We start from the raw sequence: 12,559 nt of genomic DNA, 5'->3' as shown, positions 1-12,559 counted from the left end.
CATTTCGAGCGTGGCCGTTTTCGTGCGGGTGACACGTAAAAGCACCCACTACACTCTCTGAGTGGTTGGCGTTAGGAAGGGCATCCAGCTGTAGAAACTCTGCCAAATCAGACTGGAGCCTGGTGTTGCCATCCGGTTTCACCAGTCCTCAGTCAAATCGTCCAACCCATGCTAGCATGGAAAGCAGACGTTAAACGATGATGATGATGATGATGATATATAGGCATACATTGAATAATTACTGAATTTAGATACAAAATTATTAATTGCATTTTTGACTGAAATGTTGAAGTAACACATAAAACATCAAAATGACAAGATTTTTGTTCATAATGCAAAATAAATACTTACATTACAACATTCAGGTTCCCCTTTTATTTCAGTGCAATTGGAGAAACAAAGATGCTGATCACATGTTGGTCCTACATAACCTTCTTTACAAATACACTGATTGTTTTTACATTCACGATTTCCTTTGCAGTGAGAGGGACACCAATTAACTACATAATGTGCATTAAATCCTTGGCGAATGGGATCTGGAATATAAGGATTAGAGTTAGTACTACAGTTTATGATTATCATCATCCTAACAAAAATTTCTTTTATATTAACCCTTTAGTATTTAAACCAGCCATATCCTGCCAAAATATTCTCCCTGTTTTATGTTCAAAATGACCAGTTTCAGCCTTCCACACTTGTCCTACAATGTCATTCAAAAAATAAACAATCACATCATTAAAATCTCGAAGCTACAAGATGATAAATGAGTAGCTGAAAATGATTCGGATGAATAAATATTACATTTGACAGAGTAATCTGAATGCAAGGATTAAATATGAACTGACTTTGCAAAATGACCTTTGGTACCTATTCAGTTATTGAGAAATCTAGAATATATAAAAATATATATTAACAATAATGTCTAAAAAGACATTATTGTTAATAAAAGTACGTAGCCCAGTAGCTATGTTAGTTTCTAATCATGCAGACAATATTTTGGTCAATAATTAAGCAAGTCATATTTATAGTGAGTCATGATCAGTCACCAAAAATATCCAATGTTCAATCAAGTGTGGATTGGCTGAAAGGTGATGCTATAATCTATTCTGTTATCAATAATGTTGCCAGTTCTATCAGGTTGAAGTAATACATAAAACATCAAAATGACAACATGTTTTGTTCATAATGCAAAATATCTACTTACATTATGGCATTCAGGTTGCCCTTTTATTTTAGTGTAGTTGGAGAAATAAAGATGTGGATCACATATTGATCCTACATATCCTTCTTTACAAAAACAGACTGTATTTACGAAAAGCTTTGTCCATTTTTTTTTTCTTTTTAAGTAAATATCAAGTTAGATTTTAAAGGCGTTTAACTTCTCAGTTCTATTTGAAACAAAACAAACTCATTAGTATATCATTTTCTTTCATTTTCTTCCAGATTTTATCATAACTGAAGCTGTTGCATTGGGTCCATGTTTGATCCAAGCGAAGAACAAATTCGTCATGTTATTCTTTATGAATTTCAAAAATGGAATAGTGCAAATGTAACAGTAAAAGTACTCCAAAACTCTTATGGTGACAGCATAGTGACTCAAAAAACAAGCAGAAGATGGTTTTTATGATTCAGAAATGGAGACTACAGCCTACAGGATGAATCAAGAGAAGGGCACTCAAGAGGGTCAGATCCTGTAGAAGCAAACCCAACTGCTACAGTTTGGTAACTAAGTACAGGCTTCAATGTGGGCCATACCACCATTTTTCGCAAATTGAAAAGGCTTGGTAAAGTGTTAAAGATTAGAAAATGGGTCCCACATGATCTCTCTACAGACAATCACATATAACATGCTGAGTGCCATGCATGATTGCGATCTCATGAGCTGCAACTTTTGAATAGAGTTAATACTAGGGATGAAAAACAGATACCTTACCATAATGTTAAGGAAAAATGTCAGTGGCTCAGTTGTGGTGGAGAGCCAGCTTAGCAGCCCAGAAGTAGCCTGCATCGAAGAAAGATTCTTCTGAGTGTGTGGGGAGATATGCATGGAATAATTCATCAGGAGCTGCTAGATGATAATCAAACAATAATAGCTGATGTATACATTCAAAAGCAGCTTTGCACTATTCTTAGCTTAGAAATAGATTCAGTAATTGAAACAGTCAAAGTGTGTGATAGGATAATTTAAACTAAACATAGACAACTCAACAGCAACATTTCTCTCTATATATAGCCTACAGGTAAGGTTAACAGATGAATAGAAGGACCACTTCTATGAGAACCATCTGCAGACTAACTTAACAGCAAATGACAGTGACCTTATTAGTGTGGCCAATGACCTCAGTGGATCATCATCATCATTTCAACTTTAAATGTCTGTTTTCCATGGGGTGGACAGTTTCCCATGGGTTGGGCAATTTGACCAAAGCTGGCAAGGCAGAGAGCTGCACCAAGCTCCAGTCTGATTTGGCATGGTTTCTTCCTAGTGCCAACCACTTTACAGTGTGTGCTGGGTGCTTTTATGTGGTACTACATAAGTGCTTTTATGTGGCACTAGCATGAGTGCTCTTTAGGTTGCACTGGCACACCACTCTTGCAAGCCAATCCTCTTCAACATGGGAAGTGGCCTTAACACTTCTGCTGTGGTGTATGGGTCTTCTTGAGTACAGCAAGGCGCCAGTTATCTCGGTCCTTTATCATCTCATCTGAAAGGTTCAGGGTCCTGAGGTCATCTTTCAGTACTTCATCCCATGTCTTCCTGGGTCTCTGTCTTCCACATGTTCCATCTCCTTTGAGAGATTGGCACTTTTTTATGGAGTTGTCAGCATCCATCCACATCACATGACCAAACCAGCAGTCTTCTCTTTTGCACACTGCATTTAATACCTCTTACACCTAACTTCTCTCTCAATACACCAGTACTCTGTTGAACATGTACACTAACATTACACATCCAGTGGAGCCTACTAGCATCATTCTTCTCTAACCTTCACACGTCCTCTTTAATCAGGACCCACATTTCACTACCATGTAGAATTACTGTCCGTATTCAATGTATGCCTATATATATATTGTATCATACAATCTTCCTTTCACTCAGAGAGAGAAAACTTTTGTAGTCAATGGAGGTAAAAGCTCTCTGAATTTCCTCCATCCTATTCTTATTCTAGCTATCACACTCTCTGTGCATCCTCTCCAACAACTAATTTGGTCTCCAAGGTAGCAAAAATTATCTGCTACCTCTAATGAACTGTCAGGGCATTTGAGAGAATCAATTTCCTGAATCTCTATAGTTTTTATGGACCCTATGCATCTTCCACATATGAACACTACTTTCTCTGATAATCTTCCTATTAATCCACTGCACCTCTTGTGTGTCCATAGCTTACACTGTGTACACCATATGGTGTTCCTGCCAACACCTTTCCTACAAATCAAATGTGGCCACCTACCTCAAGGGAATAGGGTCCTGTCTATTTTCTCACTTGCTAAGATCTTAGTCTTTGCTAAATTAAACTTAAGGCCTTTGGATTCCAGGTTTTGCTTCCACACTTAGAATTTCTCTTCTAACTTTGATATGGAATCTACTATGAGGGCAAGATCATCAGTATATAGTAGTAGCCAGGGGCTGCTGGTCTTGAATTCTTCTGTTATGGCCTGCAGGACAATGATGAAAAGGAAGTGATTGAGGACTGAGTCTCGATGAACATCTACCTGTACACCAAATTCTTCAGTGTACTTGTTAATTCCAACCTTACTGACAATGTCTTTGTACAAGGCCTGTATTGCTTTCACAAGCCACTTCTCTACCCCTAACCTCCTCAAAGCCCACCAAATCACACAGCAGGGTACTCTATCAAAGGCTTTCTCAAGATCAATGAATGCCAAATATAATGGTTTATTCTTAGCTAAGTACTTCTGTGGTTGTCTATGAAAATAGCATCAATAGTGTTTCTCCCCAGGACAAAGCCAAACTACATTTCATCTAGCCTAATTTTGCTCCTAATTAATTGGGCTATAACTCTTTCCGTAATGTTCATCACCAGTCCAGGAGTTTGATGTCTCTATAATTCCTTCTATCTAAAGAATCTCTTTTACCCTTGTAGCAGCTAACAACAATGCTGCTACACCAGTCACTGGTTATTATACCTTCCTGAATGGCCTGATTAACTATGGGGGTAACTAACCTGCCTCCTATTATACCGAATATTTTGAGCATCTCAGCAGTAATTTCAGATGGGCCAGGGGCTTTAATTGCCTTATCTACCATACTGCTGTCAACCTCACTATACTACATGGCAACCTAACTATAAAAAATGCTAGCCAGTTGATAATATTTTCACATTTGATTCCCAATTCTAATATTTACACTTGCTTAGTAAATATTCTTTTTATTATTTCATCACAGCCATAATCTCTCTTTTTTAAACAAACATCAAGGCAGTCCAACTACGTTTAGTGTGCAAAAAAATAGCAGCGATCACATAGAGATATTTTAATACCTATAGTGTATTAAATAGCCATAGCAACAAATTCACTTGCTAATTCTTAGATAATGACGGAATGGAAAAAAGTCACGAGTTCAAAGCTTCAGTAAGTTTTAATAAGTTGTCCAATATACTTTATTTTCAGTATGTATAAACAATAAACTGAGGGCATTTACACAGCGAATTTAAGTCAACAAAATACCTGATTTCCTCATCTGAAATAACAAAATAAAACTTGAAATGAAAAAATTGCAATAAGCATAGAAGTGGCTGTGTAGTAAGTAGCTCGCTTACCAACCACATGGTTCCGGGTTCACTCCCACTGCATGGCACCCTGGGCAAGTGTCTTCTAATATAGCCTCGAGCCGACCAAAGCCTTGCAAGTGGATTTGGTAGACGGAAACTGAAAGAAGCCCGTCGTATATATGTATGTGTGTGTGTGTGTGTGTGTGTGTGTGTGTGTGTGTGTGTGTGTGTGTGTGTGTGTGTTTGTGTGTCTGTGTCCCCCTCCCCAACATTGCTTGACAACCAACGGTGGTGTGTTTACGTCTCCATAACTTAGCGGTTTGGCAAAAAGACCAATAGAATAAGTACTAGGCTTACAAAGAATAAGTCCTGGGGTTGATTTGCTTGACTAAAGGCAGTGCTCCAGCATGGCCACAGTCAAATGACTGAAACAAGTAAAAGAGTAAAGAGTAAGTAGATTATTATTAATGAAAACAACTAAAGGTGGAAGAGAAAGTGAGAGACTGTGTTGCAAATGAAAATGGAAAATTTTGCCAGAACATATTAATATTGTTTTCAAATGTTAAAACTGACTTGGCAACAAATATTTAAATTTGTGATTGTAAATAATAACAGACGCTTCAAAAGTGCCTTTTTATAAATGTATATTAACAGAGAAACCTCAGCCTCAGTAACATGATCATGTAAACTGACAGTGATGTAGTGTATGCCATTGCAATGTCCATTAGTAGCATCTAAATTTCTCAGAAGCATTATGCAGCATTTTTTCTTCAGTTTGAGAATGTGTGGTGGAAACCCTGGTGGTGTAAGTTTGTTGATGAACTCGATTAAGTACAGAGTTTCATTATCAACTGTATCTGAGCTTCTGTATAGTTTTAGTTCACCAGGGATCCTGATCAACAAAAAGTCATTCACAAATTTTGCTGCTTCATTTGTTGGAGTAACAATGGTTCTACTTGCAAGCTACACAGGGTTTGTGAAGTTATTTTTGAGATCAGCATATACAAAATCACAGAGATCTGAAAGAGTACCACTTTCAAGGCAAAGGTCACTGGGCAGTTTGATTTTGAATTCACTTAGGCTTTGTTCAACAGAAATGTTACCATTTCCTACATCAAGAAGGCAATTAGCAAACTCTCTTTTATCAGAATGACCTTCTATAAGAAGTCTTAGGCTGATTGTCAACTCCACTACTTCCACATGATCCCAAAGAAAATATCTCTTTAATGTTGCATCAACAATTTGTGATCTGACACCATGATGTACAACTGGAAGAATTTGTTTCCAGTCACCAGACAGTAATACAGTAAGTCCACCAAAAGGTTTGTTAAACTCTCGCACATCACACAAGCTCCAATCAAAGCAATCAAAGATATGCTTATGCCCCATACTGATCTTATCAATAACTAATAGATTCGCTTGCTGCATAAGCTTTCCTGTTGTATCTTTGTAAAACTGTATGTTGATTCTGCAGTGATGCTGAGAGGAATTTTGAACTTAGAATGAAGAGTTCTCCCTTTGTGAAACAAAGTGGCTGCAATACCTGACATGGCAGTAGCAATTGCAACTTTTTTTAAGTGTAAGGTAATTAAGTGTAAGGTAATTAAGTATAATGTTAAGAGCATGTTTCCCCTGTGCCACCACTTGCATTCAAGCACAGAATTCTTTCTTCTTTACCATTTATGGACTGGACAACTGTATCAAAAACTGATCTTCGCTCAGTATTCAAAGTTGGCAGAAGTTTATTAATGGTTTGTTGCAGTTGTTCTTGATTAAAAATGGTTTCTTCTCTGACTTCTGGCAATACTTCAATTAAGTCGAATATATGGTGGACATAGAAGTTGTGGCCACATATATATGTAGCACAGTTATAAATAAAAGTTTTAATGATTATTTAAATACTAAACGGACATCTGAATCATCTTGCTTTATGCTATGATGTACATTAGGTTGTCCTTGAACTGTTTTAGTAGCATATCAGTTTTTCTATGAGAGGTTGCTCATACTTTGTTCATCCTCTCTCTTTTTCTGGTGAAAGGATGCTCTGAGACATCTCCAATGATCTTTCTTATGCATAACCAATTCAGAGAGAGAAGAAATCATGAAAGGATGAAAAGCAAAATTGTCTTCAGCAACACTAGAACTTGTATGAAGAGAGCCATTAGATATACAAAAAGTAGAGCTATTAGATACACAAAAAGTAAAATACAAGAGAAGAGATGAAATAATCTAATGATAGAAAGAAAATGACTGCATGTAGTGACAAGAGGCAAATTAATTTTCAGTCCACTTGTGCTCAACTACATTTAGATTTGTAAACATCAGTTATAACAGCTATATTGCTGGTGTAGGTTAGACAAATCAGATGATGAGCTATTACACAATTGGTGGTAAGAGTATTGTGAATGCCTTATATTTACTATAATTCATGCTACCATCTGAAGTTCTGAGCCAATGCAGCAAAATAGATTGAAGTCAGATACTTCACCCAAAAGTGCAAGTGTTGGAAGAGAGACAAAAGTCTACCAGATGCTCTTTCCCTCTGAAATCTGTAGATCTTCATAAAAAAGAAAGTTGTTGCTAGAAATTGGAAAATACTGACGCCACAAACGAACTAGACATTCAATTGAAACAGCTTTCCAATGTGCATTCTTCAAAGTGGGATGGACTACAACTGCCCATGAAATAAATATTGCTTAATTAGTATCCACAATTTAATTTTCTAAAATACTTACTTCAAATTCACCTCATATACAAGTTTTGTTGTATTTATTTGTAATTTTAATTTGCTTGTAAACTCATTATATGAGTGAATCTCTTCATCGGTATTATATGTATATGAATTTATTTCACTTTATAGTTTTCTTCAAACATTTTAATAAATTCTAGTTTTCAGGCTTTTTTTTACCTTTATGGTGCATCTGCTTTTGCATTCAAGTTCTTATGAAGTGCATAATTCTTCTATACTACAATTCTGTTATATATCCCAGTTGAATATTGGCTAATAACTCATTTTATATGGTTATATGTAAAAAAAAATTTACATTTTGCTAATTTCACTATAAATTTATGTAAGATTCTTTTATTCCAAATACCACATTCATATATATCAATAAATAAAAGTTATATTTGTTTTCCAAAACCAGTCACAATTCTCTGTTATAGAATTCCATTGAAACCAAATGTAGTAACAAAAGGGATTTAGAGGAAAAAAAATTATTAAAATGTTTTGGATTCTTACAATATAAACTCTCTAAAGGATAATCATGACTAATTTTAACAACTTTCCCAGGGGAAAAAGTTTCTCAATTTAGTTGTATTTAGCATAATTTCACTTACTTATGATTAAATTTTATTAAATTTTCATTAAATAAAAATAATTTCTGTTTAACAGGTATCACATTAAAAGCTAGTAAATTACAAAGTGTTTGTACTGTTTATAATAAGCTTTATTTTACATTTCTTGCCCACAAGAGATTATGTCCAATCTTTAGTATTCTGCTGTATGTCTTCTCAAATCACAATCATAACAAAAATGCACAGGTATTGCAAATTAAGTTAAACATTCTTTTACTAAAGGTGACCACATGAAAAAGCCTGAATTAGACAAGATATGCCAATTGATTCTTGAGGCATGGAATGAACTTGACCCCAAGGTAACTGAAATCATTTAAGTGCAGCATTTCCAACCATCTTGATGTTTTGCAGGATGATGTTTTGTGGCAAACCAAACCTGCTACATGTGATGATCATGCTGATGAACAAAATGATGCAATGGGTATATATTGACACTAATGACACTAATGACTTTGATGCAGAGGCATTTTTTATGTCGTATGATGAGGACGAGTTCTTTGGATTTGATAAACAGGACTGACTTTGGAGTAAAGATTTTTACCAACATAACATGGTAGTCCTGGTTTAGGACGAATGTTGCTGTAATTTAGCTCCAGGAGACATTGTTTCCAGCTGGCTGCATGAGACGATCTTATATTTTCAAACAAAGGAATATAAGGACACAGATCGTGTTGTACAGCTAGTTGGAGACAATGTTTCCTGGGGCAAAATTACAGCAACATTTGTCCTAAACCAGGACTGCCATGTTATGTTGTCAAAAATCTTTACTCCAAAGTACTGTTGCTGAATATCTCTCATTGTGAGATTTAAAAATACTAATTTTCTAATTTATAGGACTGACTTTAACAAGTGAACAATAAATACAAGTGTTCTTAGTCACCAATGAGATTGAAACATGAATTGTTTAACAAGAATATTATCCATTTCAATATAATAATATTTGTTATGTGTTGCCTGTACATTCATATAGTACATAAAAGTTTTAAAACTGTTTGTTGTTTTAGTTAAGTTATATTCAGGAAAATCTTATTTTAGACATGATTGCAACAGAACAGCTGCACACTGCTCCTAATAGTTGGTAGCTCACAGCAATGTCAAGAATGGTAGTAGTCAAGATGTAAATTGTAAACATTTACATCCTTTCCCTTACCATCCTCAACAATTTTGCCGATCTCACAACAAAATAAGAAAAATAGACAACAATAAAACCATACAATTAAGATTATCCATATCATTACATTTTTTTCAGTCAAGAATATCCATATCGCTATGTATATCAGTGGTGCTCCATTGCAATAGGTAGAAACTCCAAGCAATGTAAAATATGGCCTGGACCATGATTACCAGCATGAATGTCAGACTTCAAAAAGTAGTTAGCCATTTAATGGTTTTAGTAAATTTACACAGAAAAAGTAAGCATTATACCATCCAGCATAAATAAAAGTCAACTTCATTATATTTAAGCCCTCATTTTTTTCTGTATAAACCTATTCTGACAGTCAATTAGTCAACTTCCAGTACCAATGTTTACATTTTGTATGTCTTTTTTCAACAAAAAAAAATTCTAAAAAAATTCTGGAAATGATCTACTCATGTAATTTACGCACCCCTAAAGTTTATTTTTATTTTTACCAAAGTGTGTAAATTATATGGGTTTTTACGGTATATAAAAAAAAAAATGAAGGACTGCACAGCAAGAAAATTTGAACTTTATATGCCCTTTAGATTACTGCTCCCAACTATGGTCACCACACAGTGTAAAATTAATGATGATACTCAAAGCAATCCAGCAAAGCTAAACAAAGAAGATCATCTCAATGCAATGTGTCAGCTACTGGGGAAGGCTGAAACAGTAAAGTAGAAGAAAGATGGGAAAGATATGCAGTGATATACATCTGGAAAATCCGAAAACTTGGGCATTTAAGTTACACAAACAGCAAAATGGGGTGCCACTGTATAATACAAAAATCCAAACATTGCCATCAGGATAGGAACAGATACTGCAACAGCTTGAGTTTCAAGGGCCCATACCTCTTCAATATCCTCCCACAAAACCTGAGACCTACATGGAGTGGATGTGTCTTCAAACCAAAACTAGATTTCCTCCTGTCAAAACAAAACTAGATCTCCTCCTGTCAAAACAAAACTAGATCTCCTCCTGGCAGCTAGAAGCACAGATGAGGGCAGCAACATCAAACTCCCTCATTTGTCAAATACCACATAACAAAGGAGGTTTAGCGATAGTGTAGCAAAGTTAACGGCAGTGCTCAGCATGGCTGCAGCTCTAAAGCTAAGACAAGAAAAAAAAGGAGAGAGAGAGAGAGAGACATACACACACACACACATGCATGCATGCATACATACATACACACACACACACACACGAGTGAGGGAAAAAGAAAATGGATTTTAACAAGATTCTATATTCAATACAACAATCATTTCAACCCATCTTGCTTCTGTCCCTTATGGGTGGGATATTGTACAGCTAGTTTTGTTGCATCCATCAATGCAAGTTGTGTCTCATCAGGTGTCTCATTTAAATAAGATACCTCACTACATATACTGAGTTTTGCTTGGCATGTTGTAGTTACCTGTAGTATATTGGCTACACTTACAGAGGATGGAAATGATTTCAGGGTTATAATCTGTAGATGGGTCTGCCCATAATTCACAGTGAATACATGACATAAATTAAAGAAATAAATGAAAGAGAATAAAACTTGACAAAGGTATAAATTAAAAGATCGAGTGAAAAAGGTTAGGTATACATGTGTTGAAACAAACACATATACAGACATACACACACTCGTGTTGAAACAAACACATATACACACATACACACACTCATGTTGAAACAAACACATATACACACACTCATGTTGAAATAAACACATATACACACATACACTCACTCACTCACACCTTTAAGGAAATGTCACTGAATGAGTTTATAAACAACTAAGATGTTTATATCAGCGGCAGATAAATGAAGCCAGTCTACAGTCAGTTACAGATGACTGGGCTGACTTATTAAGTTGTGGATTGGAGCACATGCCAATATATATAGACACACACTCAGACATATATTTAGCGGTGGTTTGACACATGCAAATTCATATTTCAAGTATTTACATACATACATATACAGATACATATATTTATATGCATATATGTGTTTATTCTATTTCAACATACAGGGCTACATATATAAGTATTTACATATGCACAGAGGCATTCATCATCATCATCATCATCATTTAACGCCTGCCTTCCACGCTAGCATGGGTTGGACGATTTGAATGAGGACTGGCGAACCAGATGGCTACACAAAAATGCATTTATCAATGTGCATAGATATTTTTTATACATACAGGCCCACATACAAACATCTATATTCCAGGTATGTAATCGCACCTCAGCATGTGTATTTAAATATTTACTCTTCCTTGCACACACCCATACAAACATATTTATATATGCATGAACATATAAAGATATGACAGTACATCTCCAGGGCATGTATGTGTCTAGTGGCAGTCAGACACCCACACTCACTCTCATAGTTACATACATAATCTGACAATAATCACAGTACATATTGTATAAGTTGGAATTACATAGTACATACTACTTGGATAAACAGTCTATAATTGTCTATAATTGTACATAATTGTACATATAAAATTTGACAATGATCTCAATGCATATTGGTAAGTTGGAATCATAGAGATAGTTAGTTCATGCTACTTGGATAGATAGTCTAGGACTATATTGTCTGTCTATATGAGTTAGTGGGGTACAAAGGTTTCAAGGACAAACACACATATATGCAGGACAGTGTACAGGCTGTTTTAAAGTTCACTTTAAACAGTATAGTGGGCCCATCAGGTTATTCCGTGGTCTACGTTCCAAACTTGTATCAATAGACATTTTCACTTGGAGGGAGTTTAAGTTATCTAATTGTTATGTTTTCTGTAAATAATGTATAATCGTTATATAATGTTCCTACCATATTGTGCAAATCTGACATAAATCCAGTGACACTTATATCATAAATGAGGACGACACCAGGCAGCCTAAACAGTGAAAGTGCTCTAATTGGCATACAACTAGACATATACTCTAAGTCCAAATAATTACTTTCCAAGTTAAGGAGCTTTTCCAAGTTGTTGAAGATGACGATGCACAGTTGTATAGTTTGAACTAAGCTTTATTACCAATTCTTCAACTGATAATGCAGGATTTTCTTGAAGTAATGCCTCAAGGAGCTTATCATCAAACTCAACTGGATGTCCTGTTTGATTTTCATCTTCATATATATATCAGGTCATCCCATAAGTTCTGTCCAATTTTACCTTTTTTTAAAATTGAATGAAATTTAATAGCATTTTAGAATGTCTAATGGAATTAAAAATTATTTTTATGCATTTGTGTACATTTAAACTAATTAAATAATATTTTACAGA

General features: G+C 35.3%; 1 protein-coding gene across 1 annotated transcript in view; it reads right to left on the bottom strand.

The window, feature by feature from the left end:
* LOC106877988 (multiple epidermal growth factor-like domains protein 8) overlaps positions 1 to 12,559 on the bottom strand; it is a 575,983-nt gene that overhangs the window by 327,416 nt on the left and 236,008 nt on the right. Inside the window, exon 14 of the mRNA XM_052968134.1 lies at positions 352 to 536. Within this exon, the coding sequence (XP_052824094.1) occupies positions 352 to 536 (185 nt within the window). The remainder of the gene's footprint in view (positions 1 to 351; positions 537 to 12,559) is intronic.

This window comes from Octopus bimaculoides, chromosome 1 (assembly GCF_001194135.2).
Source record: "Octopus bimaculoides isolate UCB-OBI-ISO-001 chromosome 1, ASM119413v2, whole genome shotgun sequence".
Lineage (NCBI taxonomy): Eukaryota > Metazoa > Mollusca > Cephalopoda > Octopoda > Octopodidae > Octopus > Octopus bimaculoides.
This window is presented reverse-complemented; position numbering and strand designations above follow the sequence as displayed.